At 39.7% G+C, this 27,269-nt stretch overlaps 1 protein-coding gene across 7 annotated transcripts in view; it reads right to left on the reverse strand.

The window, feature by feature from the left end:
- NTNG1 (netrin G1) overlaps positions 1–27,269 on the reverse strand; it is a 262,932-nt gene that overhangs the window by 111,044 nt on the left and 124,619 nt on the right. For all 7 annotated transcript variants that reach the window (XM_043520971.1, XM_043520969.1, XM_043520970.1 and 4 more), the window contains one exon: positions 4,748–5,388. In XM_043520971.1, coding sequence (XP_043376906.1) covers positions 4,748–5,388 — 641 coding nt within the window. The remainder of the gene's footprint in view (positions 1–4,747; positions 5,389–27,269) is intronic.

Consider the following 27,269-nt stretch of genomic DNA (forward strand, 5'->3'; position numbering starts at 1 on the left):
ATAACAGTAAAACTGAACAGTTATTTATTTTTTACCCTATTTAAGAATTAACATGGTTAACCTTCTGGATCCTGATCCAAAGCCCCTTTCAGTCAATAGGAGCCTTTCCCTGGGCTTCAAAGACTTTGTATTAGACTCTTAATAAACATTTCCTACAGAAAGCACAAGTTACTGTTACTCACAAGTGACTGTAAGTACATAACTTTTCAATTAATCAAAGATATTCAGAGCTATAAAATCCTCCTCTTCAAGCAGCGTAATAAGAAAAAAATTAGAGTTTAGTCTCATGGACCAGCCTTTGATTCTTTTTGCTCAAAAAGAGATGAACAGAGCAAATGTCTACCATCACTTACTTTCCCATCCTGACAGGCTTTATTTATTCATTAGTCGACCTTTCTAGCCATTAGGACCATCCTGCTTCAGCAGTTAATTAACACAAGTGCCATAATTTAATACAGTTAATGCTACTTGATGCCCTTTAATGTACCTTCCATTAGTGATATTATTGTAGTATTACCCTGTAAATTAAAATGAGATCAAGACTATGAGAGGCTTTCTTTAATTAAGGTACTGGCACACTACACTCGTCCATTATTCACCAGAGAAAATCACCCTGATTTAGTGAAGCAGACCATCCATAAGTCAGAATTAGTTCATGAGGATTATTAGGTTTCTTGAATAATGTGCATGCAATGGGGTTGCTGAAATTGCTAACAGCCATGTTTCCTCTTTTTTCATTATCTTAACAAACACACAATGAAAGCTGAATAAACAAGTGGTAATAGAAAAACTAAAGGGTTTATCATCTCTAATACAATAAACATCAAGCTCATTTCACAACAAAATGCAACGGAATGAGAAAACAAATTATATATTAAATGGGCACATTTCCTAGCTTGAATATATTGTGAGGTATTAAAAAGCTGCATATTTAATACAGCAGCTTTCAGACAAATACTTTTCACAGACATTGATCCGTAAAATTCAACAGGAAACAACTTACATAGAAAATCAGCTTCCTTTAAAAATATGCTGTTAAGATGACTGGTTATTTTAACCATCCTCAACCTAGAGATGACTGTTACAGCATAAGCTACAGCATTAAAAAGAGTCTATTAGCATCACTCATCCACAGCATGTCAAATTACTCAGTAACCTCTCTTTGCATGTTATCCTCATGGAATAGCCCAGACGGGCTCTTCAATATCCAGAAAAAATTCTAAGCCCAGAATATCAAACATCATGGCTAAACTTTAAGGTCAATTGACTTCTTGGGTTCAGCTACTATTGGTGGACAATCCACCTGGATTGGATACATAGTGGAGTAACGCTTGGGGTCCCGAGTTGCCCAATAAGGCCAGTGGTCAGGTAAGAGACAAGGCAACTGGGAGTACTGCTGATTCACAGAATCTTCAGGGCAGCCTCTGTCAGTGGTCTCCCGCAGAGCACCGGTGATGTTTAAAGCTGTCTTTCCCTGATGGAGGATGGCAGTGATACTACAGTAGGGTTGCCAACCCTCCAAAATACTTCTAGAGCAGTCGTGGGCAACCTGGGGCCTGTCAGGGTAATCTGCTGGTGGGCCATTAGACAGTTTGTTTACATTGACCATCTGCAGGCACGGCCACCTGACTGCAGCTCCCTGTGGCTGTGGTTTGCTGTTCTTGGCCAATGGGAGCTGTGGGAAGCGGCAGCCAGTACGTCCCTGCAGCCTGCGCTGCTTCCCGCAGCGCAGGCTGCAGATGGTCAATGTAAACAAACTGTCTTGTGGGGTGCATGCGGCCTGCAGGTTGCCCACCACTGTCCTGGAGTCTCCAGGAATTAAAGATTAATCTTTAATTAAAGATTATGTCATGATGAAACCTCCAGGAATACATCCAAGCAAAGTTGGCAACCTACACTACAGTCTGCTCTTCCTTGGAGTGGCCAAAGGTTCACAGGGTACTGAGAGCACCCTGACATGTGCATGGGGATGGATCAAGCCCTAATTTTTTTATTTATTAATTTATTTATGAACATACTTTGGGGAAAAAATAGCCCAGCAAGAGGTGTTTTTTTCATCAGCAGCAGAATGATAAAGGCACTCACATGAATTTAATCTACTAGGATAGGATTACATAGCAGATAACCCCTGGTAGCTGGTGTCTGATTATTGTAGTTTAGCCAACAAGCATCACCATCAGATAAGTTCTCTGTACAGTCACACTTAATTTTTATAGACAATTTGCTATGGGATTACTGTTTCCTTTAGCTGAGTTTTGGAAGGTGTCTGTTTGTGATTCCCTTAAAACACTCTCTTTCTCCTTCAGATTATTTATGCGATGTGACACTGATAGTCTAATTAGAGACAGACTGCTTGCCAAAGTTCAGGGGTTTTCCGATGTGGACCTGCACCTTCTCGAAGTATGGTGTTTTTTGAACCCTGGGTTTTGTTCTGGTCCATCTCTACATCTAGTCTACTTGAGAGTGAGGAAATGACAGAAGAAAGGATACAGGAGAACTGAACTATATGCTGTAATTCTGATAAATTGATTACTATAGTGGTTATCCAAACCACTATTATAAGCTTCCCATGTTCCACTAAGCTTACTACATGAACAATATTAGTCTATGAGCAATATTACATATATGTAAAATTCTTAATGCAAAAGCAATGATCCAATGTTTTTGTATTTTTAATTAATCATCCTGTATCTATGTATGTGTATTTCGCATGGGGCACAAATAATTGTAACTGTAGCAAATGAACTGTGCAATGAAACTCATTTAGATTTGCATTGTTCATGCTCATTAAAAATATATTTTCATTGAGAAAATGCACTGATAAATCCAGAGCAATGTAAACAGCACTGATTTTCTGCCTTATATATTTAACTGACTATTAAAAATATAAACAAAAATTGATACTAATTTGTATTCATTTAATTCTGCCAGGAATTTTTTGCAACATATAAAATTGATTTCCTTGCATGTATGAAAATGCTTAGAGACATGCAATGTCTTCCATATAAAAGAGACTAAAAATACCCACTTAAGTAATCCACTAAACAGCAGTAACAAGCACACAGTCAATAGCATGCTATATAATCTCCTTGTCTACTGCATTAATGTCAATTATCTTTTGCTTACTACAGAATGTACATGCTATTCTTTATCCTTCCAGTAAGTTAAGTGGATTTTTGTTTGTATGCAATCAAATATTATTGATATTGCATCAGTCCTCAATAAAATTTGAAAATAAAGTTGTTTAAAAAAGATGTTTGGGACTCTTTAGTTTAAAGAGGATATGGATAAGAGGTACAAGGTGCATGAAAGAGGTAAGTAAAATAATAAAATATATGAAAGAGGTCCTATTTACCTCATCTGATAATACAAGTTCAAAGGGACATCTAACATATTTAAAGATAACACACACAAAATTGCTAAAAGGAAATACTCTTTTTACACAACGGGAAATAAATCTGTGAAACTCGCTACCACAAAATATAATAAGGTCAAGAACTTAGTGGGATTCAGAAAATAGTTTAGACAGTCATGGGGGAAAAACGGTATCTCCAACAACTACTGTCCTGTAGCAATGATTAACGTTTTCAAAGGATATCAGTCCTCATGCTTCAGGTAATAAACAATCACTAGCTTCCTGGTATTAGGAAGACACTTTCTGCGTAGGCACGTTTTGCACAAATGTCTATTATGAGACATTTATACCTGGTACTAGCCATTGCTAGACACAGGATGGCCACCTGTCTAACGCAGAAGTTCTCAAACTTCATTGCACTGTGACCCCCTTCTGACAACAAAAATTACTATATGACCCCGGGGGGGAAGGGAAAAGGGGGGAAGATGACCAAAGCCCAAGCTCTGCTACCCCCAGGTGGGTGGGGGAGGAGCCAAAGTTGAAGCCCAAGAGTTTCTGCCCTGGGCGGGGGGAATATAACCTTAGCCCTGTGCTGTGGGATTCAGGCTTTGGCTTCAGCCCCAGGCAGTGGGGCTTGGGCTTGGGCTCTGGACCCCAGCAAACCTAACACGAGACTTGGCGACCCCATTAAAATGGGGTCGTGACCCACTTTGGGGTCCTGACCCACAGTTTGAGAACCCCTGGTCTAAAGCAATGTGGCAATGTCTATGTTCCTATCCAAATTAGCCTTGTGTTATTCAAACCATTGGTTTATTTTTTACACTTAATCTTCACTCCATTCTAGAACAGTCTAAAGCATCTGTAAGGGACTACTAGCCTGATTAGTCTTCATTCTGTCAAACAGAACTATACCCTGCAGAAAGGGTGAAATTCACCCCACTGCAGAGGTCTCATCCAAGGCCCTTCAGACCAATTACACCTTACAGTAAGGGCCTGTAATAAAGTCCAGTGAATTCAATGGCTTTAGGCCATAAAGGCGTAAAGGTAGCCTGGCCTGGAGAGCCCTGTGGAGTGTCCCTTCAGCTGGCATGAATTTCACCCTCAGACATAAAAGCTTGGACATCCCAGACCTAGTGTAAGAAGCTGTTAAAAGTATTCCACTCTTAAGATGTACAGAGAGTTGTCAAGTTTAGTGACAGTAGGACTTTGATGACTTAGTACTGCTGACTCAAAAAAGCATCTAATACTTTAAGAAACTGTTTTTTATTGAGCTACATTTCTGGGAAAACATTTCAATAGAAATTGCTGACATTTTAAGGGGGGATAGAAAATTGTGGGCATCCTTTAAGGACAGACATATTTACTCATTCTTAAAGACTCATATTCTCTTACCTTCCATATACCCTTATGTCTGAGATTGCATAAAAGTAGCGTGCCAAGTGCTGCTCATCTACATATATTTCCCCAGTTGCTGGTCTGAGCAATCTTATCCTCAGGTCTGTGATGGTAAAGAAATCTCTTAGCTTCTTGGTTGTGTCAAGCTGGCCATACAGGGAAGCCATATTATGAAGCCGAGGTCCAGCAAAAAATGCAAATCGATCTTTGATCTCGAAGTGGATGATTTTACTATTTGTCATGTACCCAGTGGAGTATTCTTCTGTGCAAATGATTTCTAGGACTGTGTGCTGTGATAAATCCTTCACTGATTTTGGATCCATATGGAAAGCGTCTAAGCAGTCTGTGGCATAATACTGGTATGGTTGCCATGTTCGCCCATAGTCAAGTGATTTCTCCAGGATCATTTGGTCTGGACGGCCAGATTCAAAGGTGATAACTATGTTATCTGTTAGTTCAATGGTTTTGTTCCAGGAGAGGGTAATGTTAACTTGGAGAGGTTTTGGATAATCTTTCCACGTTGTAGACTGCCAAAATGTGGAGGGATGTCTTCCTTCAAGATCAAACATCAGTTCAGGTGGATGTGCCAGTTCATTGGTACTTGCATCACATTCATTATTGCACATGTAGGGATTCCCCTATGAAAGAAGAACAAAACAGTTTTACAAGCAGTATTATATGAATGACTACAGTACATAAAGACATTCTTTGCTTGACAAATTAGAATTGCCTTTGTATTGTTTCTATTGTCTAAGAAAGAAAATAAATGTTTGTAGAAAATATCTTTGTTTATCTTAACTGGATTTCTCCTCATTGCTTTATTTATTAAATTACACATGTGTTGGGCCAGTAATCTAGTCACAAAAGCACAAGAACAATGAGCAAATGTCTAAAGGCTCAATAACTCTGATTCTTCAAAGATGTAGCAGCGAAGCAAGGAGAATTTCTTTTTAACACAAGTACATTCCTCAAGAGCACAGTTCATAAAAAAGTCACTTTTAGGAGAAGTGCTTTAGAATCAGCAATACGTTCTCTATGTGTGCAATATGAAACCATATCCACTACAGCTTTCATGCTTCCTTTTCCCCTGGCCTCAAATTTATCATACTTAACTGTGTTCCTGTTTAGTAATGTCTTCCCTTAAAATGTTTACACTGTTCACTACAAATCATTAGAAACACAGTGCACTCTGAGGTTTGGTCCAGACACCTACCACCCTATTAGCTATAGGCTAGTGAAGTACTTCAGGAAAGACTTTTTACCAGACATGGGCTCCAATTTATCAGGATAAAATAATCCACCACTTGATTAGGTAGGAGAGTCAGCAGGTCCAACTGGAAGGCTGCTTAGGTGGCTGGAGGTTTGAACTGTGTGTCGAGTTTAAAAAAAAACAACACCACATAAACTTACCAATAATGTGTAACTTTTACTACTACTTGTCCTCTATAACAAGGTGAAAGTGAATTATTCTGCTCTGGGCCTTTTGATGCATTAACTTGCACACTACAATCGTCTTCCTCCTCACAAAAGCTACTTCATCTGGAGGCTGGGGATAACTTGATAAACCATTGCAAGCTATTGGCTACTTTAAGCTGTACTGGATCATGTCTACCTGATCTAGAAGCTTTCATCAGTACATTAATATTTGGCTACTTAATAATTTCTTATTTGTTTCAGAAAACAATTACTGCTCTGTATTTTTAGAGTTAAATTGCAGCGGCTGGAGGTCTATATTGTCCCATCTATGCATAAGGGTTCCTCTTCCTCACATTAACAGGAGTTCGACTCACATATTGATGGGAGAATAGACCCTTATGTAATTAATTTTCCTTTTTTCCCTTATCGTTGCAATTATGTTTCTTTCCATCTCAAGACCTTAGGGATCTGAAGCTTTGCACTCACACCAACTGAATGAGCTGGGTCTCAAATAATTGAGTTTCCACCTTGGTCACTGCCACAGTCCCTGACATACTCAAGTTAAATGCAAGAAAAGGGTCTTAAGCACTTACTCTGACCTCCCTAGAGGCAACTTTCTCCTACCTACTCAGAGAAATACTCTCACTCTTTCCCATTAATGTAGCTGAATACCATAACCGACAATAATTCATAGAGACTCAAATATAATGCAAGAGAAGAAAATGGGTTATTTGAAAAACAGAACACTGCTGATTAGATTGACAGACTCTAAACACGCAGCTGTAATTGAGAAGATCCTTGTTACAGTTTTCCTGCTTTCAAGCTCAGGATCACTATTTCTATGCATCATAGAATCATAGGGTTAGAAATAAAGCAAAGAGGGAAAAATAACAATACTTTCTAAGCAGGATGGATAAACCACTAAGTTTTTTATTAATTAAACTCAGTTTAAAAACATACCCAGAGACACAAATGCAAAGATCTGCAACCTTGCTTGGGCTTTTTTCAGGGAGCCTATAAATACTGTGGAATCTGTCAGGAGTTATACATTTTAAATATATGTAAATGTGCACTTTACAGAAAGAGGTCAGCATTATCACTGGAAATTTACTCGAACAATATGGTCACTTCAGAGTCTGTCCACATTAAGCTATCAGTATAGCCATGAACATGCATGCTACAATCTCCTTTCTGGCAAAAGCTACTTAATCTAGAGTTCAGGAATATCAAAACAGAGAAAATCAAAGCTACTGGATAGCAAGTTACAGACATTCATATTAAGCAGAACAGAAAAATGGCTTTGGTCTTCTACAGCACAGCCGGCAAGCACACATGTGGGTCTGTTGTCATTTTTATGTTAAAAGCTATCCACTGGTCCCAGGATATCAGCAGAGACAATGTTTCATGAACCAGAACGGATAAAGGAAGGCTATTTACCTTACAGTAACTGGAGCAGACAGTAACTGTACAATGAAATTAATTAGATGATTGGGTGGGAAAAGATTGAACTTTGCTTGTTGTTTTCAGATCGATCTTTGGGCAGGTGAAGAGGCTTCACAAAACTACGATTGCTAATGATGTATGTAGCAGATGTAGTCAGTGAATGCACCCTCCTTCCAGTGACAGGGCTTGCCTTAGGGACAATCAAAACAGGTAACTTCAAGGTAGTCAGACAAACTTTACTGGAACAAACTCTCCCATCTCTACATTTTAGAGGTCAGCATAGTCTAATCCCCCAAAAGATTAAAGGCTGATCTCGTTTGTTGGCAAATACGGTAATGTGCTGCTGAGGCCAGGTCTATGCTACAGACTTCTGCCGGCACAGCGATATCTGTGAAGAGGTGTGGTTCCCTAATGAACACAGCTGTGTTGGCAGAAGCCCCTAGTATAGATGCAGTAATATCAGCAAAACTGTACCTTACTATACTGGTACAAAGCGCAGCTGCTGGTATTGCTGCATCCGTAATAGGAACACTTTGCCGGTACAATATATTGATATTCTCATACAAGTAAAGTGCTGCTAGGTAGACGTAGTCTGACTGCTGCCAAGCCACCCTAATCCTGTTTGTGAGATCTCTGATTGTTGAATTATTGCTCTCTCCAGGCTTCCATGCACAATGCAAATTAAATATTCCATAATTAATGGAACTCTATATGTCACCAGTGCTGCTATTCTTCACAAGAGAGATGGCTGCATTTTAATTCCTATCTGTTTATATTGTGCTTTGGGATGGAAGATGTTGTATAAATTCAAGTTATTACTGACCTTATAAAAATCCACTAGATATTAAATATTGAATCTTTTCGGTTTATACCAAACAGATATTGATTCTGTGAAGAGTGCAAATGAGAACTCAATTCACTGGGGATGAAATTCATCCTGAGCTGAGGGTCAGCACAAATCCTATGGACCACTTCATATTCATTAAAACCTATTTTCAGGCAAGCCTGGTCCAATGGACGGGGTAGATTTTACCCTCTCTGAATTTTTTCACTGAAAACAAAGAGTAATCGTTACCACTGTCAGTACTGCCAACTCCAAGTGTTCAAAAATCATGGCGTGAAGAAAACATAAGATTGACTTAAAATATCCATCCATCCATCCTTTGGATTCTTTTTATTTGCCTTTTGGTTTTTGAGTCTTTAGGGTGCACTTGGCTCACATTTTCAAGTTTTTCTCAACAACTATCAGGGATAGGAGTTTATTCTTTTTTAAATGAAGGCTGAGAGCCTCATATTTTCACAAGACTCCAGGAGTTGGGACTTGGAGGAAACACTAAATACCATAGGACTTGGAATAAAATCATGAGGCTAGCAACAATGAAATATCTAAATCAGCAATTCTCAAACTTCATTGCACCACGATCCCCTTCTGACAACAAAAATTACTACATAATTGCAGCTATTTAAGAACATAAGAATGACCATACTGGGTCAGACCAAAGGTCCATCTAGTCCAGTATCCTGTCTTCTGACAATGACCAACGCCAGGTGCCCCAGAGGGAATGAATAGAACAGGTAGTCATCAAGTGATCCATCCCCTGTCACCCATTCCCAGCTTCTGGTAAACAGAGGATAGGGACACCACCACTGCCCATCCTGGCAAATAGCCACCACTGCCCATCCTGGCAAATAGCCATTGACTATACTGGGGCTAGATGGACCTTTGCTCTGATCCAGTATGGCTGTTCTTATGCACTTACATAGCTGCAATCATGAAATTTACGATTTTTAAAATCCTATGACTGTGAAATTGACCAAAATGGACCCTAAATTTGGTAGGGCCCTAGTTATATTAATATCCATTTTAAGGCCCCTTTACACAGCCAGAGCAGTGGTTTAAAGGGGCACTAGTGTAAATGAGAATCAGACTAAGTCTGGTTAGCTACACTTTCATGAAATACGAATATCCATTTTTCCTCACTTCTGTACAGGCAATGGGGAACTTGCCTCTGTTAGTGATTTGTCTTCCTGTCCCTATGTTTTTAAGATAATGTTAAAATTCATGGTGTCTGATTAGATTATAATGAAATAGATCTTTTTCTAATTTACTCTCGGTGCTGTTATAATCTTGGCCTTCACAACATCCTCTGGCAAGGAATTCCACAGGTTGACTATGCGTTGTGTGAAGAAATACTTCCTTTTGTTTGTTTTAAACCTGCTGCCTATTAATTTCATTTGGTGACCCCTAGTTCTTGTGTTATGAGGAGTAAATAAGACTTCCTTATTTACTTTCTCCACGCCAATCATGATTTTATAGACCTCTATAATATCCTTCCTTAGTTGTTTCTTTTCCAAGCTGAAAAGTCCCAGTTTTATTAATCTCTCCTCAGATTGCAGCCAGTCCATATCCCTAATAATTTTTGTTGCCCTTTTCTGAACCTTTTCCAATTCCAATATATCTTTTTTGCGATGCAGCGACCACATCTGCACACAGTATTCAAAATGTGGGCATACCATGGATCTATATAGAGGAAACATGATATTTTCTGTCCTATTATCTATCCCTTTCTTAATGATTCACAACATTCTGTTAACTTTTTTGACTGCTGCTGCACATTGAGTGGATGTTTTTAGAGAACTATCCACAATGACTCCAAGATCTCTTTCTTGAGTGGTAACAGCTAATTTAGACCCCATCATTTTATATGTATAGTTGGAATTATGTTTTCCAGTGTGCATTACTTTGCATTTATCAACACTGAATTTCATCTGCCATTTTGTATCCCAGTCACCCAGTTTTGTGAGATCCTTTTGTAGCTCTTCACAGTCTGCCTGGGACTTAACTATCTTGAGTAGTTTTGTATCATCTACAAATTTTGCCACCTTACTGTTTACCCCTTTCTCCAGATCATTTATGAATATGTTAAATAGGACTGGTCCCAGTACAGACCCCTAGGGGACAGCACTATTTACCTCTCTCCATTCTGAAAACTGACTGTTTATTCCTACCCTGTGTTTCCTATCTTTTAGCCAGTTACCAAACCATGAAAGGACCTTCCCTCTTATCTCATGACAGCTTACTTTGCTTAAGAGCCTTTGGTGAGGGACCTTGTCAAAGACTTTCTGAAAATCTAAGTACACTATATCCATTGGATTCCCCTCGTTCACATGCTTGTTGACCCCCTGAAAGAATTCTAGTAGAGTAGTGAGGTAATGATTTCCCTTTACAAAAAACATGTTGACTCTTCCCCAACAAATTATATTCATCTATGTCTGTGATAATTTTGTTCTTTACTATAGTTTCAACCAGTTTGCCCGGTACTGAAATCAGGTTTACCAGCTGTAATTGCTGGGATAACCCCTGGAGCCCTTTTTAAAAATTGGCGTCACATTAGCTATCCTCCAGTCATTTGGTACAGAAGCTGATTTAAATGATAGGTTACAGACTGCAGTTAGTAGTCCTGCAATTTCACATTTGAATTCCTTCAGAACTCTTGGGTGAATCCCATCTGGTCCTGGTGACTTATTACTGTTTAGTTTATCAATTTGTTCCAAAACCTCCTCTAATGACACCTCAATCTGGGACAGTTCCTCAGATTTGTCACCTAAAAAGAATGGCTCAGGTTTGGGAATCTCCCTCACATCCTCAGCTGTGAAGACCAATGCAAAGAATTCATTTAGTTTCTCCGCAATGGCCTTATTGTCCTTGTGTTCTCCTTTATCATCTTGATTGTCCAGTGGCCCCACTGGTTGTTTAGCAGGCTTCCTACTTATGATGTAATTTTAAAAGGGTTTTGCTATTACTTTTTGAGTCTTTGGCTAGCTGTTCTTCAAATTCTTTTTTGGCCTTCCTAATTATATTTTTACACTTCATTTGCCAGAGTTTATGCTCCTTTCTATTTTCCTCACTAGGATTTAACTTCCACTTTTTAAAGGATGCGTTTTTGTCTCTCACTGCTTCTTTTACATTGTTGTTTAGCCATGGTGGCACTTTTTTGGTTCTCTTACTAAGTTTTTTAATTTGGGGTATACATTTAAGTTGAGCATCTATTATGGTGTCTTTATAAAGTTTCCATGCAGTTTGCAGGGATTTCACTTTTGTCACTGTACCTTTTAATTTCTGTTTAATTAACTTCCTCATTTTTGTATAGTTCCCCTTTCTGAAATTAAATGCTACAGTCAGGGCTGTCCTTACCCATATGGAAACTACACAGCTGCATAGGGCATCAGGAAACGTGGGGCACCAAATTGCCCCAAATTTCCTGGTGCCCTACGCAGCTGCGTGCTGCTCCAGCAGCCAGCCCGATCCCCTGGCTGGCTGACCTGGCCAAGAAAGATGCCCGCACCCCACCTCTTCCCCATGGCCCCCGCCCCTGCTCCACCCCAGCCCCGCCCCCCCTCCACCCCTTCCCCTGAGCAACATCCTGGGGGACTGCAGCAGGGGTCGGGTGCACCCTGCACTCACTGGGTGGCAGGAAGTGGAGCGACCTGGCCCCAGCCTGCTCTGCTCCACTGGCTCCCAGCCGTGCCGCCGGTGAGTGCTGGGGGGCAGTTCCCCCTACCCCCCAAGTCCTGGAGCCCGGGGAGGGGATGGAATGGGCTGGGGCCTAGTCACTCCACTTCCTGCTGCCCCGTGAGTGCAGGATTGGCCTGCCCTGCACTCACCAGGCGGCAGGAAGTGGAGTGACCTGGCCCCAACCCGCTCCACTCTGCCGGCTCATGCTGCGGGGTCGTTCCCCCTGCCCCCAACCTCTCCCCTCGCAGAGGCCTGGGGCCACCACCCCCCCTGCAGGGGAGGGGGGCTGCATAGGGCACCAAAATATCTAGGGACGGTCCTGGCTTCAGTATTGGGCTGCTGTGGTGTTTTCCTCACCACAAGGATGTTGAATTTAATTATATTATGGTGACTATTACCAAACGGTCCAATTCACCTCTTGGACCAGATCGTGTGCTCCACTTAGGACTAAATCAAGAACTGGCTCTCCTCTTTTGGGTTCTGGGACTAGCTGCTCCAAGAAGCAATCATTTAAGGTGTCAAGAAACTTCATCTCTGGATCCTGTCCTGAGATGGCATGTACCCAGTCAATATGGGGATAGTTGCAATCCCCCATTATGATTGTTTTTTTTAATTTTTATAGCCTCACTAATCTCCCTGAGCATTTCACAGTCACTATCACCATCCTGGTCATCCCTACTGCTATATTCTTATTACTAGAGCATGGAATTACTATCCATAGAGATTCTATGGAACAGTTTGGTTATGCTTTCTTTCACACATAGTGTCACTCCTCCACCAGCACAACCTGTTCTGTCCTTCCGATATACTTTGTACGCTAATATTACTGCGTCCCATTGACTGTCCTCATTCCACCAAGTTTCTGTGATGCCTATTGTATCAATATCCTCATTTAATATTGAACAAGGCACTCTAGTTCACCCATTTTATTATTTAGACTTTTAGCATTTGTATATAAGCACTTTAAAAACTTGTCACTTTTTAGATGTCTGCCATTACATGATGTAATTGAATGGGACTCTCTTTCATCTGACTGTTTCTCATCAGATCCTATCTGTATTTTATCATCTTCCATCCCCTCCTCCTTACTAGAACATACAGAGTCTCCTTTAATAGATCCTCCCCTAAGGGATATCTCTGTCTGAACCATGTACTTCTCTGCACCTGTCGGCTTTCCCCTGCGCTTAGTTTAAAAACTGCTGTATGACCTTTTTAATTTTAAATGCCAGCAATCTGGTTCCATTTTGGTTTAGGAGGAGCCCATCCTCTCTATATAGGCTCCCCCTTTCCCAAAAGTTTCTCCAGTTCCTAATTAATCTAAACCCCTCCTCCCTACACCATCGTCTCACCCACACATTGAGACCTTGCAGTTCTGCCTGTCTAACTGGCCCTGTGCATGGAACTGGAAGCATTTCAGAGAATGCCACCCATGGAGATCCTGGACTTCAATCTCTTATCTAGCAGCCTAAATTTGGCCTCCAGGACCTCTCTCCTATCCTTCCCTATGTCATTGGTACCTACATGTACCACGACCACCGGCTCCTCCCCTACACTACACATAAGTCTATCTAGATGTCTCAAGAGATCTTCAACCTTTGCACCAGGCAGGCAGGTCACCATGCAGTTATCCTGGTCATCACAAACCCAGCTATCTATGTTTCTAATGATCAAATCCCCCATAACTATTACCTGTGTCTTCCTAATATCTGGAGTTCCCTCCCCTGGTGAGGTATCCTCAGTGCGAGAGGATACCACAACATCATCTGGAAGGAGAGTCCCAAGTATGGGATTGTTTTCCTCTGCTCCAGTTGGATGTTCTCCTTCCCTGAGATTTTCATCCTCCTCAACAGCACAGAGGCTGTCAGACTCGGGGTGGGACCATTCTGCTCCCTCACTTTAAGTCCCCTTTACACTGCCAGAATGGAATAAAGGGGTCCTAGTGTAAATGAGAATCAGGTCCTTAGAATAAGTTAGTATGAAAACAATCACCATTAAAAAGATGAATTACAAAGTTTAATAGCTTCATCTAGGTGATAATCCTCCTTAACAGCACTAACAATAAAACGGATACATCAAAGAGGAACTTTCTCTTATTTGTCAAAATTAAGAAACTTCTTTGTTACCAACATCTAACAGACTACAGCATTGAGTAATTATTTTGTGACCAACAGGCAGCATTAAGTAAATTTTAGTGTAAGTGCTCCAAGCAACAGCTCTTCAGGTGGACAAGGTGGAAAATACTCACAACTTTTTAAAACAATATTTAAACCATTAGAATTTTCTAAATAATTGAACAGCTAATGCCTCTAAATACTTCCTGACAATAAAGATAGAAGGATGATGAAGGTTCTCCCTACATTATCACCTTCTAAAGGAAGTGTCTTATTTTACAGTACCTCTCTGAGGTTGTTATTAATTAGCACCTGAAAGCCAGTCGCACTATGCTGTTACTATTTTGCCTCCTGACACTTTGGGACATCAGGATGTTAGCGAAACATTCTGACACACTGGAGAAGTTTTAAAAGAGCACTGGACTTGTTCTATACTGCAGCAGCAGCATTCTATGGGGCTTGTCTCTCTTACAAAATATGATCATGTTCAGACATGCCTGAGAAGAGCTGGGTTAGCTGACACAATGCTGTCCAGGTCTTACTGGTCTCAGCAGGGTTTCATCATGATTAGCTGAGTACAGATTGTTCTGGTCTACACTGATTGGTTAGTCTTGGTCTGTATTGTGTCAGAGAACTTGAATCTTCACAATGGTGTTTGAACACAATAACATTTTGTGAAGTAGACAAGGCTGGAAAAAAAACCCCTCAGGTTGCTCTGCTTGGCTGCACAGACTGTCGTTCACAGAAAGGAGCATTGAGAGCTGAACTACAGCTGACATTTTATTCTTCTCCTTGTTAGAAAACTTCCACGGCTTGCCATTGGTAACACTAGAGAACGTGGCAACAAATGGGATAATGACCTTTAAATAAATATTCACGTTAAAGGCAAAGATCTACAGCAATTCAGTAGTTGAGCTATAATGGAGGTACTGGTGAAAAGGGGTTTTGCAGTTGCTTCTCAAGGGTTAAAATCCGATTGCTCCTTCTCAGCTGAGGGGCCTCCCTCCTCTCATCACAAAGATTCTTCTGTGGCATATACACAGGCTTAGGACCTGATTGAAGCTGTTGCTTGTTTCAATCTGCTCCCTGTACACACTAACACCTTGTGGACTTTTTTACTCAGGAACAAAGATGGGGAGCTTAACCTTTCTGCTGCGTGAATATTGGAAGCTGTATCACAGATTACATGCTGTAATAGACACCTGGCTAAATCCCTACAGAGGATTATGGCTTGGATTTTCAAACTGGTGAAGGCCGCAGAGGTCAAGCAGGCCGACATTTTAGGAAAGAGCAAAATAAATTCTCAAGAAGCCAGTCACAGAAGCTGATTTTTATACTGCTGTCTCCAAGTAGTTAGCTCAGGTATACTAGACAAGGAATAAATATAGACTGAATCAAGCAAGACTTAAAGTCAGGTCCTGTAGTAAAATATTGCATTAAAATAAATAGTAGGGAAATAATAGAACAGTCATTATTTATTACTTTCCCAAAAGGTCATCACAAGAGAAAGACATTAAGTACCATGCTGTACCTTGTGGATGATTAATTACTTAATTATTAGCAACAATTGCACTTATGCAGCACTTTACATCTTCAAAGTGACTATAAACATAGATAATATTTTTGTTTTATAGAGCTAGATTATGATACCTTCACTCAGGCTGCATAGTACATTACTCCATGAACAGTCCAATTGAAATCAGTGGGACTGTTAACAGAATGAGGTAGTACTCAATGTGAGTAAGGGGATCAGAATCTGTCCCATCGTGGTATACATTTTCAAAGCACCTTGCAAACATTAGCTAGTTGATAGTACACTAGTGAATGTGTATCATGAGCTTTCACGAGGAAAAGTGCTATTTAAGTGCTAAGAATTATTGTTGATATTATGAAAACAGGGATGATTATAGATAAGAACACTTCAGCATCAATAACCTTTTAAACACTGCACTGGCTGCCAGCATTTTAACTTAAAGTGATTTAAGTATTAGAATCTCAATGGAGGATTGATGCTGTTTCACAGAGCTCCCAAGTGAGAAGTATTTGGAGGGTCAGACAAGCACTTTGAACTTTGAGCCACAAGCTGAGCCACATGAATTCTTCAAAACCAGGGGAAAAGAAAGTTTCTACATCAATAGCTTCTACGGAGATTTTAAAAGATTAAACTAGAGAAGACTGGTTTGCTAAATATTAATAGTAATACTTATCACCTCCATGCACTTTTTATCTTCAAACTGTATTACAAACTAAGGCTCTAATCTTACAGTAGAATCCATGTGGGTAGACCCAGCAGGCCAGATATTAAACATATTTAGGTGCCTAAAGATCTGGCCCTTGGGCCCTACATCCTGCAATACTTAATTAATTAATGCTCAGAACACCCCTGACCTCTGTGAGGTAAATGTTATTGTGTGACACAGGCAAATATGTCTTATGCCAAATTTACATAGGAAGGAGAAAGAAGTAAAGAGATTAAAGTCAATGGAAACTAAGGAGCGCACATCACCTTGCAGGTTGACGTCTGCATCTTTCCAGATTAGATCCTAATGATTTGCCCAATACCGTTCAGTTTGAAGCATTCCTGGCTCCACTGGCTACTAGACCATGCCTCTCTTGAATATTATGGGCCACAAATATAGCAGCAACCTTTAACGTTTGTGTTTCCATTTAAGAAGATTAAATATATTTCCCTCTCATTGTGCCTATGTTAATGTTAATTGAGTGAGTATCTTGCTCACTCTGAGTCTGTTTAGGCTTCTGAAAACTTCTAGTTCACACCAGGCATACTCAGAGATTTAATACAGATTAGCAGTGTCACTAATACAAGGTGTCATTAATATACATCATCACACTAGCATAGCCACTTGATGCCTGTCTGTACATTCTCTCTTTTTTGCTACTTTAATTGCACTTCTATCTTTAAAAAACCCATGGATAATAGATTTTGACACACTTTTCAAGTCACTTGATTAGACAAAGAGACTATTTCACGCCCAAGTCTCTAGCTGCTTTCTCAGACACAGCCTACTCATTCCAAGTGGATTGTACTATGTGTGGCAGTGCTAACTTTTACTTGGCAACCTTGCTGATGCTATTGCAGCCATGATTTGCCACTTGGGGATTTTGGAATTACGGGTGCCTTTTAACAAATCTACTGGCACTAATACTGATTCTGCTATGCCCTTTTCTGTTCCTTGAAGAATGAAATACTTGCCTTTTCCTTTTGTATCAGCAGGTATCTGAGATAATTATTAACAACTTTTATATTGGGGTAATGCCTAGAGGCCAGTAAGACTGGGATCCTATTGGTAGGTGCTGGCCAAACATATGTCTGAACTGTATCAAGGAAATCATCTATGATTTCTCTGGTTCCTCTGTCTAGTGTTTGTTTGAGTAACCAAAGTAATAGAATCATAGAAATGTAGGGCTAACGGGGAACATGAGCAGTCATAAAGTCCAGACTCCTGCACTATGTCAGGACCAAGTAAACCTAGACCATTCCTGACAAGTGTTTGTCCAAGCTGTTTTTAAAAACCTCCAATGATGGGGATTCCATCAGCTCCCCTGGCAGCCTATTCCAGACTTAATTACCCTTATAGCCAGAAAGCTTTTCCTAATATGTAGCCTAAATCTCCCTTGATGCAGATTAAGCCCATATCTTCTTGGCCTACCTTCATTGGACACAGAGAACAATTGATCACAGTCCTCTTTATAGCATCCCTTAACATATTTGAAGACTGTTATCAGGTACCCTCTCAGTCTTCTTTTTTTCAAGACTAAATATGCCCAGTTTTTTTAACCTTTCCTCATTTTGTTGCTCTCCTCTGGACTCTCTCCAATTTACCCTCATCTTTCCTAAAGTGTAGTGCCCCAAAATGGACACTACTCCAGCTAAAGCCTCACCAGTGCCAATCATAGCAGGACAATTACCTCCCATATCTTACATAAGATCAGGCTGTTACAGTATAATACATCAATGATATTAGCTTTTTCTTCACTGCATCAGATTGTTGATTCATATTCAATCTGTGATCCACTATACCCACCCCCCAGATTCTTTTCAGTGGGACTACCTAGCCAGATATTCCCCATTTTATAGCTGTGTATTTGACTTTTCCTTCCTGAGTGAAGTACCTTGCATTTGTCTTTATTAAATTTCATCTTGTTGAAGACAGATGAATTCTCCCATTTGTCAAGGTTGTTTTGAATGCTAATCCTGTCCTCCCAAGAGCTTGCAACGCTTCCCATCCTGATGTCATCTGCAAATTTTATAAACATATTCTCCACACCATTATCTAAGTCATTAATGAAAACCTTGAATAGTACCGGTCCCAGGACTGACTCCTGTGGGACCTAAGCCTGACTGATAACTGATAACTACTCTTTGAGTACAGTCTTTCAACCAGTTGTACACACACCTTATAGTAATTTCATCTTGGCTTTTGAGAATGTAATGTGCGACTGTCAAAATCCTTACTAAAATCAAGATATCTCACACCTACTGCTTCCTCCCTATCCACTAGGTCAGTAACCCTGTCAAAGAAGGAAAATTATCTTGGTCTGGCAGATTTTCTTCTTGACAAATCCATGCTGGCTATTCCTTATAGTCCTATTATCCCCCTGGGGCTTACAAATTGTTTAATAATTTATTCCAGTATCTTTCCAGGTATCTAAGTTAGGCTGACTGGTCTATAATTTCCTGGATCCTCTGTTCCCCTTTTTAAAGATAGGTATTATGTTTGCCCTTCTCCATTCTTCTGGGATCTCACCTGTCCTCCAGCAGTTCTCAAAGATAATTGCTAATTCCAAGATTGCTTCAGCTAGTTTCTTAAGTACCCTAGAAAGAATTTCATCAGGCCCCGCTGATTTAAATACATCTAAATATTCTCTAACCTATTCCTTCCTTATTTTGGCTTGCATTCCTTCTCCCTTGTTGTAGATATTGTGTTGACCATTCTAGTAAAGGCTGAAGTACAATATGCATTAAACACTTCAGCTTTCTTCATGTCACCTGTTATTAGCTCTCACTCCGAGTCCACTCTAAGTAGAGGACCTACACTTTCCTTCATCTTTCTCTTGCTCTTGATGTATTAAAAGAACCTCTTCTTATTGCCTTTTATGTCCCTTGCTCGGTGTAACTCATTTTGCGCCTTAGCCTTTCTGCTTTTGTAGTCCTACTTAGCAATTTGTCCATGCTTCCAATTTTTGTAGGATTTCATTTTGATTTTCAGGTCATTAAAGATGGAGCCTATTGGCATCTTACTATTCTTCTTATCTTCCCTTTGCATCGGGATAGTTTGCAGTTCCTTTAATACTGTCTCCTTAAGAAACTGCCAGCTGTCCTGAACTTCTTTTTCCCTTAGATTTTTTTCCCATGGGACTGTACCTATCAGTTCTCTGAGTTTGTTTAAAGTCTGCTTTTTTAAAGTCCATTGTCCTATTTTGTTGCTCTCTCTCCTTCCTTTCCTTAGAATCATGAAATCTATCTTTTCATGTTCACTTTCACCCAAATTGCCTTCCACCTTCAGATTTGCTGCCAATTTCTCCCCATGGGGCAGAATCAAATCTAAAATGGCTATCACCCCAATTACTTCTTCCACTTTTTGGATCAAAATATTGTTCCCAATACATTCTAAGAACCTACTGGAAATTTTGTGTTTTGCCGTATTATTTTTCCAACAGATGTCTGGATAGTTAAAGTACCCCACTACTACCAGATCTTGTTTTTGGAATATTTCTATTATTTATTTTAGAAATACCTCATCCACCTCCTCTTCCTGATTTGGTAGTCTATAGTAGATCCCTCCCAACATATCACCCCTATTTTTACCCCTTTTATCTTTACCCAGAGACTGTCAACTAATTTGCCTCCCACCTCCGTCTGAACTTCAGAACATATGCATATATTTTTGATGTATAATGTAACACCGCACTTTTTACCCTGCCTACCCTTCCTGAACAAGTTATAGCCCTCTATACCAATATTCTAGTCATGAGACTTATCCCACCAGCTCTCTGTGATGCCAGTTAAGTCACAATTTATCTTATGTACTAATACTTTCAGTTCTTCCTGTTTATTCCACATACTCCTTGCATTTGTGTATAGACATCTAAGATGTTGAGCAGATTATCCCTGTTTTTGCTCATATGAGACACATTATCGTTCGTCTGTACATTAGCATCTGTGATGGGGAAGCCAATCCTTCTACTGGTGCGTTTATTAAACCAAACAGCAGTGGATATTGATCTCTACTGTTATGCACTTTTCTTTAAAATATATGTCTGAATAGCTCTCTCAGCCATTCTGTGGGAATTTTGGCAAGGAGGAGATGAGGGAGGTCTTGGTGAATTCTTGAAATTCTCTGTGTATTTGATTCAGATTACTTGATAAACAATAGAGGTCTGAGGATGAGAAAAAAGCTAGGGGAATCTTTTGGGGAATGAATAGGAGATGGAAGTAACAGAAATGGAAGTGTTAATAACTAGATTTAGGAGACAGCAGAGGGGTTCAGAATAGTAATGTACCTCATAGCATAGTCAATGAAGAAAAAAAGTAGGAAGAGAACATAAATAGAGAGTGTAGAATGAATGAGCCAGTTTGCCAGCAATCATTCTAGATAAAGGGATGGCCTTAGTGTAGATTATTCAGTTCTGTTCTATTTTATTTTGTATAGATTCTTACCAATGACTGAACAACTCAAAGTGGTGCATTTAGTAATTTGACTAATATCTGTCATATGGTTCATTCTGTTGCTTATCCTCTCCTCAGGGAAAAATGTATGGGGAATGGAGTGTTTTGGCTTGGTAGAGTTTTTTATTATTATTTTAATGTACGTGCTGCTATACGTTATTGTAGAAAGAGAAGACGGGTTGAATAAATGCCCCTTGTTTTCTGAGCAGAGCGTGCTGAGGTTCGTGATGGTCCTTAGTTCCTAGAAGAGTTCATTCCACAATCTTGGACCAGCTCCTGAGAAAGTTGTCTTCCAAATAGAAGAGATCTACTCTTATGATACAAAGTTCCATTGTGCCATAGGAGCAGAGTTGACCACGCCTGTCAGAGGTTTACACCATCATTTAGATGTCCTGGGTCCAGGTAGAGTGACCAGATGTCCCGATTTTATAGGGACAGTCCTGATTTTTGGGTCTTTTTTTTTTATATAGGCTCCCATTACCCCCCTCCCCCGTCCCGATTTTTCACACTTGTTGTCTGGTCACCCTAGGTCCAGGCCATTGAGCACCCTGAAAATAAGGACCGAGATCTTGAAGTTCACTCAGTATTCTATGGGAAGCCTGTGCAGTGAGCAGAGGACAGGATTGATGTGGTCAGAGTAACCTGTATTGCTGAAGAGATACAAAGTAGAGACATATATATATGTAGCAACTAGGATGGCATGCTATGGTTAACAGCCAAACTCTTATGAAAGTGGCCAGGGCCTATATTTTACCTCTGATCTGAAGGATGATTACAGTAAAGTGAGGGCACTTTAAACATTTGTTTCCATTTGAAAGGTATAATGTGCCCACCATAACCTTTATTGTGCTGCTAGCTGGAAGAAAAGAGTCATTGCCCCTTAAAGGGCTCCCTCACAGTAGTTGAGGACAAAGGGAGAAAGTTTACCAGGATCAAGGGGAAGTAATTGGAGCAGGTCACGGCCAAGGTCACTGCATTGCCCTTCCTGCTGATTGGAAGAGTGTGTATGGGGGAGGTATTTATAGCCCATGCAGCCATGAAGTACAAGCAGTAGCATGGATTGCAGGCTTCCAGCATTAGCAGCATCTACATGTATAAGCAGCCTGCCGGCAATGCCAGATGCTTGCTTTTTGTAACCGAGTGGTGAGATCAGAAAGGGGGGAAAGCAACCCCCCCCTCCCAGCAGGTGGAGCCTGATCGAGAGACAGGTGAGAGTGGCTCCCTCTCCCAGCAAGAGGCCTGAGCGAGAAGGAGAAGAAGTCGTCCCCCCACAAGCATGTGGGGTTGACTGGGGGGCGGCTGTGGGCAGCACGGGGAATGAAGGGGAGATGAACCCATCTGGAGACAAGAGACCATAAGACTTTCCATATCTGAGTAGCAGAGGTTGTCAGGGGACAAACACTCCCTATGCAGCACAATGAGCATTAAAGATTGGGGAGGTAGGACAAGAATTAATTGACATTGTGTGTGCTGTTACAACAAAAGCTGTTTCAGCAGCAGTTCAGAAGTTACAGGGTGCTGCAGGACAAGCAGAGCAAGACCCCAGGAATGAGGGACCTCTAGGTTTCAGGAGGCAGAGTATGAGACTGGCAAGAGACCGAATCGCTGCTGGTGGGGGCGAGTTGGAATGACACAAACAAACACTCGCACTAAAGACAAGCCTGTGTTAACAGACTGAAATAATATGAAGTAGAAAAAAATGGTTTTTCAAAAGATACCCATTTAACCTTTATGCCGCTGGCTTCTGTGCCGCTTTGGAATGTGGTAATGTTCCTCTGAAGTGCTAATGTCCCATTAAATATCACCATTTAAAAACTAATTTACAGTACCTGGGCTAGGTGTCAGCACTGGATTTGCATTGTTTTTGGCTCACAGTTCAGGTATGTGACAGTGCAGCAGCTAATACTCTGTGCAATTACTATTTTTATAATGTAATTATTTTACACATTTAATGAAGCCTAAAATATTTATACAGAACAGTAATACAGAGTTTACCACACTCCTATTAAGTTAAGATTAATTGTATGTATATTGCAAATAGATTCTGAGAGCACATATTGAAAGTGGCTACACATACAAAATACGTGTCTAACCTTTTTTCCTGCAATATGAACATCTGCACATAAAAATGGTTAACTGTGTGCTAAAGTGCCATTTATTGTGTAAAAGACTGTTCTAGGGGGCACAAATGCATTATATAATGGACTCACAGACATCAGTGGGAAGAGTGTTTTTGTAAGGACCGAGTGAGATCTGCAGGATTTGAGTTCCTAGGTTAGAAAACCTTTGTATTTTCAAAGATAGAAATAATGATTGTGACCATAACCGTGGATCTGTGCTCCCAAAACAATCATTTTCACTGCAAATGTCCCTTGGATGCATCACTGGGATTTTGACCTTACTGAGGACTGTAGGATTTGACCCGACAACATTGGGATCTATTCTTCCTTACATATGCAAACATAACTCCTACAAGCACCAGCAGAATTTATATATGCACTGCTAGGGGAAGAAACCCAGTAATATCCATGCAAACTGAATTCAGCTGTAAAGAATCCTAATTTTCTTCTCTGTATATTCTAATTTTCTCCCTCTGTATTGTGTGTTTAACTTTTTTCTTTTTGCTACCTATGAAAATTTTTCTCTCTTAAAATGAAAGAAATCTGGAGATGCAGAATGCACTGCAGCTTGAAAGTACATCTCTTTTGCTGGCAGTTACATTATGTTATTTTACATAAATGTAATTCTGGGTTTTACATTTTGCTCAGTGAAATATCTGTGAATTATCATGACAAAAATTATGATGTGTCACAATGCATCATATCAACCTAAACTGCACTAAATGTTTATCTTGAACCCTTTGCATGCAATGAAACCAAACAATACCAACATTGATAAAACCCCCAGCCTTTTCAAAGACACATACTTTGTTTAAATATTCACCCTCAGGAAGCAAACATTACAATTTATTTTTCACTTTTTACTTCCACCAATTCATAAAATCCTATTTGCTTGCTTAAATGTGTGGCTACAAGTATTCATACATCTACTCTGCATAATCCGTGGGATATTGGATATAAATTACAAAAAGACAATGAACAGAAAGGCATGCAATCCTCCATGGTATTCATTAATGGCTGCTTGTGACAAGCCAGTGTCAGCCTTAATTTACTAATTTTTCTTGGGATGGTTCCTACTTTCTCAGTGGGAGGTTTTTAAGACTGCTGGGGAGGACTCATGAGTGGTGGCAACAGTGAGATGACTTATTTGTCAAATCTGATGCAAAACTGAGAGAGACTTAAAAAAATCTTAGAAGTGGCCCTCTATTCTTACTTTAATTATTTATATTAAAAGAAAAGTGTCACCTCAAAATAAATGACCCAATCTAATACCCTCAGCAGACTGTACTCAATAGAGGACATTCAGTTCATAAGAGCACTACTGAATTAATAATGAACGAACATTTTACTAAACTGCACAAAGACATTCCTGAATACTCAAGATAAAAAATAAACAGTTCCCCAAATCATAGAGTTCCTTTGGGATTACTGAAAGTGGATTACTCACAAACATATACTGGGCCAAATTGGGCCACCCTTCCTCACACTGAATAGTACCTTATTACACACACAGTCCTATTGATTTCAAGAGGACTCCTGCTTGTGTAGTATGGGTGAATAAGAGTGGCAACGTTGGGTCATTATAAATCACTGGAAACCCTTTCCAGTCCATTTATTTTAGAAAGAATATTAAAACATTCACTTATATAACTTTTAATCTGTAGCTCTCAAAATGTTTTACAAGGAGGTAAATATCATTGCCCTAAATGTAGGGGTAGGGAAACTGAGGCATGGAATGGTGATGTAGTTTGCACAGAGATAATCAGTGGCTGAGCCATGAATGGAATCCAGATCTCCAGACTCCGATTCCAAGGGCTGTTTCTTTTAGGAGCAAAAACTGGTATTTATTCTTTGTTGTTAATTCTATTGCTGATTCCACTGGGAAGAGAAACTGCAGAGCCAGCCAAGAAATGAAAGATGCTAAAAAGACCAAAGAAGTTCTTTTCTTGTTGGGGATCTCTCAGCTGTGCTGCTGGAGCTGTCTGCATCTGTAGGCACTATTCATTCTATTCTGGTGTATTATTGATTCTATGTCTGTGGATTATATGTAAAATCATATTTCTACAGCATCCATTATTTTATCTCAGATTCTTAATGTTAGTATTGTTCTTGACAATTTCTGACCTGCTCCTATGCTACCAATGTGTCTACTGACATTTTTAATAAACTTTAGAGCCAGTGGATTAAGCACTGAATGTAAGCCCCACAATTAGAATTGCTGATGTTATGCAGAAACAGTTTTTTAATATAAAAACCTCTGTCTTCTTATTGCCCCAGAATTCAGCACTTGTTTCTGTTGTATTAGATCATTTTTGTTGCAAAATTTCCATACTCAGAGGATTCTTGTGTGTATCTGAACCATTTAAAGGGAGAAGAAAAGGTAACATAAATAAAAGTGACAACTGTAAATGAAATCCAATTTCCTTTTCACTTCTCTTAAAAGGTGAGGTAGATTATTTTGCCTCCATTTGTGTTTGTCTTGAGGATAAAATAAATATTGTTTTAATGAATCACAATGAACACCTATAAAATCTGGGATTTCCATAATTTTTTTTGTAAAAATTGTATCCCATCACACAGACAAATGATCTCTTATTAGCATGCACAAAGAATAGTTCGCCATCTCTATATGTTTGGATTATAGAATACACAGTTTTCAAAAGGAACAAAGGCACTCATCAAATCCACATTAGATTACTGCAGAAATGTGACTAATTTTAGTGAAAGAAAAGCAATTCAATATCCTTGGAGCAAGGATGACCAAACTTTGTGGCACCCAGGAACACACTAGTAACTTTCCAAGAGCCTTTGAGGCGCATATAATTACGTGTACATTCACACAGAAATGTAATAAAAATAATAATTGCACACCCTTGAAAAATTACTATAATATTATATAGTAAGGACCTAAAACAAAACAGCTTGCACTAGTGATATGGTTGTATTTTGGAATATTGGTATACATTTTATATTCCTGGAGTTTTTTTTGTTTATATTATCAATATCAAGCCTATGAATAATTGACTAACATTTAAAACACATGCAATCGTGAAAATTCCCATGGGCCTGATGGTGCTCAGCTGCTACCTGGGAAACAGAATGAGAAAGAACCTCCCTTCTTATGCTTCCATTCAGAAACCAGGCATATTTGCAGTCCAGGTGTTTCTAAGTCCCTACTTGTACTCTAGGGCACTAGCCACCCTGGAGGGATAAGGTAGGAGTAGCAGGAGGAGGTGTGAATGTGACCAGAAAAACAGGGCACTACATGCCATCAGTTCCATGCTGCCTCCAATGATGGTTATGCCCCTTAGTCACCATCTCATAGGCCATGTCTACATTACTGGTTAAATAGGCACCACTGTGATCGATGCAGCAGTGTCAATTTGGCGGGTCTGGTGAAGACACACTACGTCGATGGCAGAGGGTTCTCCCGTCAACATCTGTACTCCACCTCCCCAAGAGGCGGAAGCTATGTCAATGGGACAATGTCCCCTTCTGGCTGGATAAGGCAGCTTTCTGATGGCAGAATGGTACAAAAATTGCTGTAACACACTGGAAGTTCTAGGTCAATGTCTTTCTACCACTACTCAGTGATTTAAACCAATATACTGTTATATAACATTTATCTCTGTTAAGTGTTTTAGTTTGTATGAAAGGCGCTACACCAAATACATTTGTATTGCACTGTATTTATTAGATTGAAAGTTGGCTGTCTGGAAAAGGGGTTGTTTTATTTATAAGGGTGCAAAAATAAAAGCAGTAGGGAAAGACAAGCAAGCCTGTCTTCGGACCCATAAATTAGGCCATTAGGCCTATACTATACTGTAAACCAAAACCTTGTGTGTCTTTCTTGGAAGATATGCCACATTAAAGGTTTATCAGTTATCTTTATACAGAGATACTTATATTTAACCTCTAAGAACTAATATATTGCAACCCTAATAAAGCTATTTTAAAGGTAAGAAGATGTGTAAATTTACTTTATGTTTATAACAATGCAAAATCTTTACACAGCATACAAAATAATCCTGTTGAATGTGGCCATCTGTGATCTGTTAAGGCAGCAAACTTCAAAAGATTTATGGTCTTAATTGCTGCTCATTTTTGATAGGGCATCTACTATATGTGCCTCACAGAAATCAATGTAAAAATATAACGTTAAATCTAGTTGATGGCTGAAATCAGCACAAAACCCCAAGTCATCTCAAACAGATTTAAAATT

The sequence above is a fragment of the Chelonia mydas genome, chromosome 8, assembly GCF_015237465.2.
Source record: "Chelonia mydas isolate rCheMyd1 chromosome 8, rCheMyd1.pri.v2, whole genome shotgun sequence".
In the NCBI taxonomy this organism is placed as follows: Eukaryota; Metazoa; Chordata; order Testudines; family Cheloniidae; genus Chelonia; species Chelonia mydas.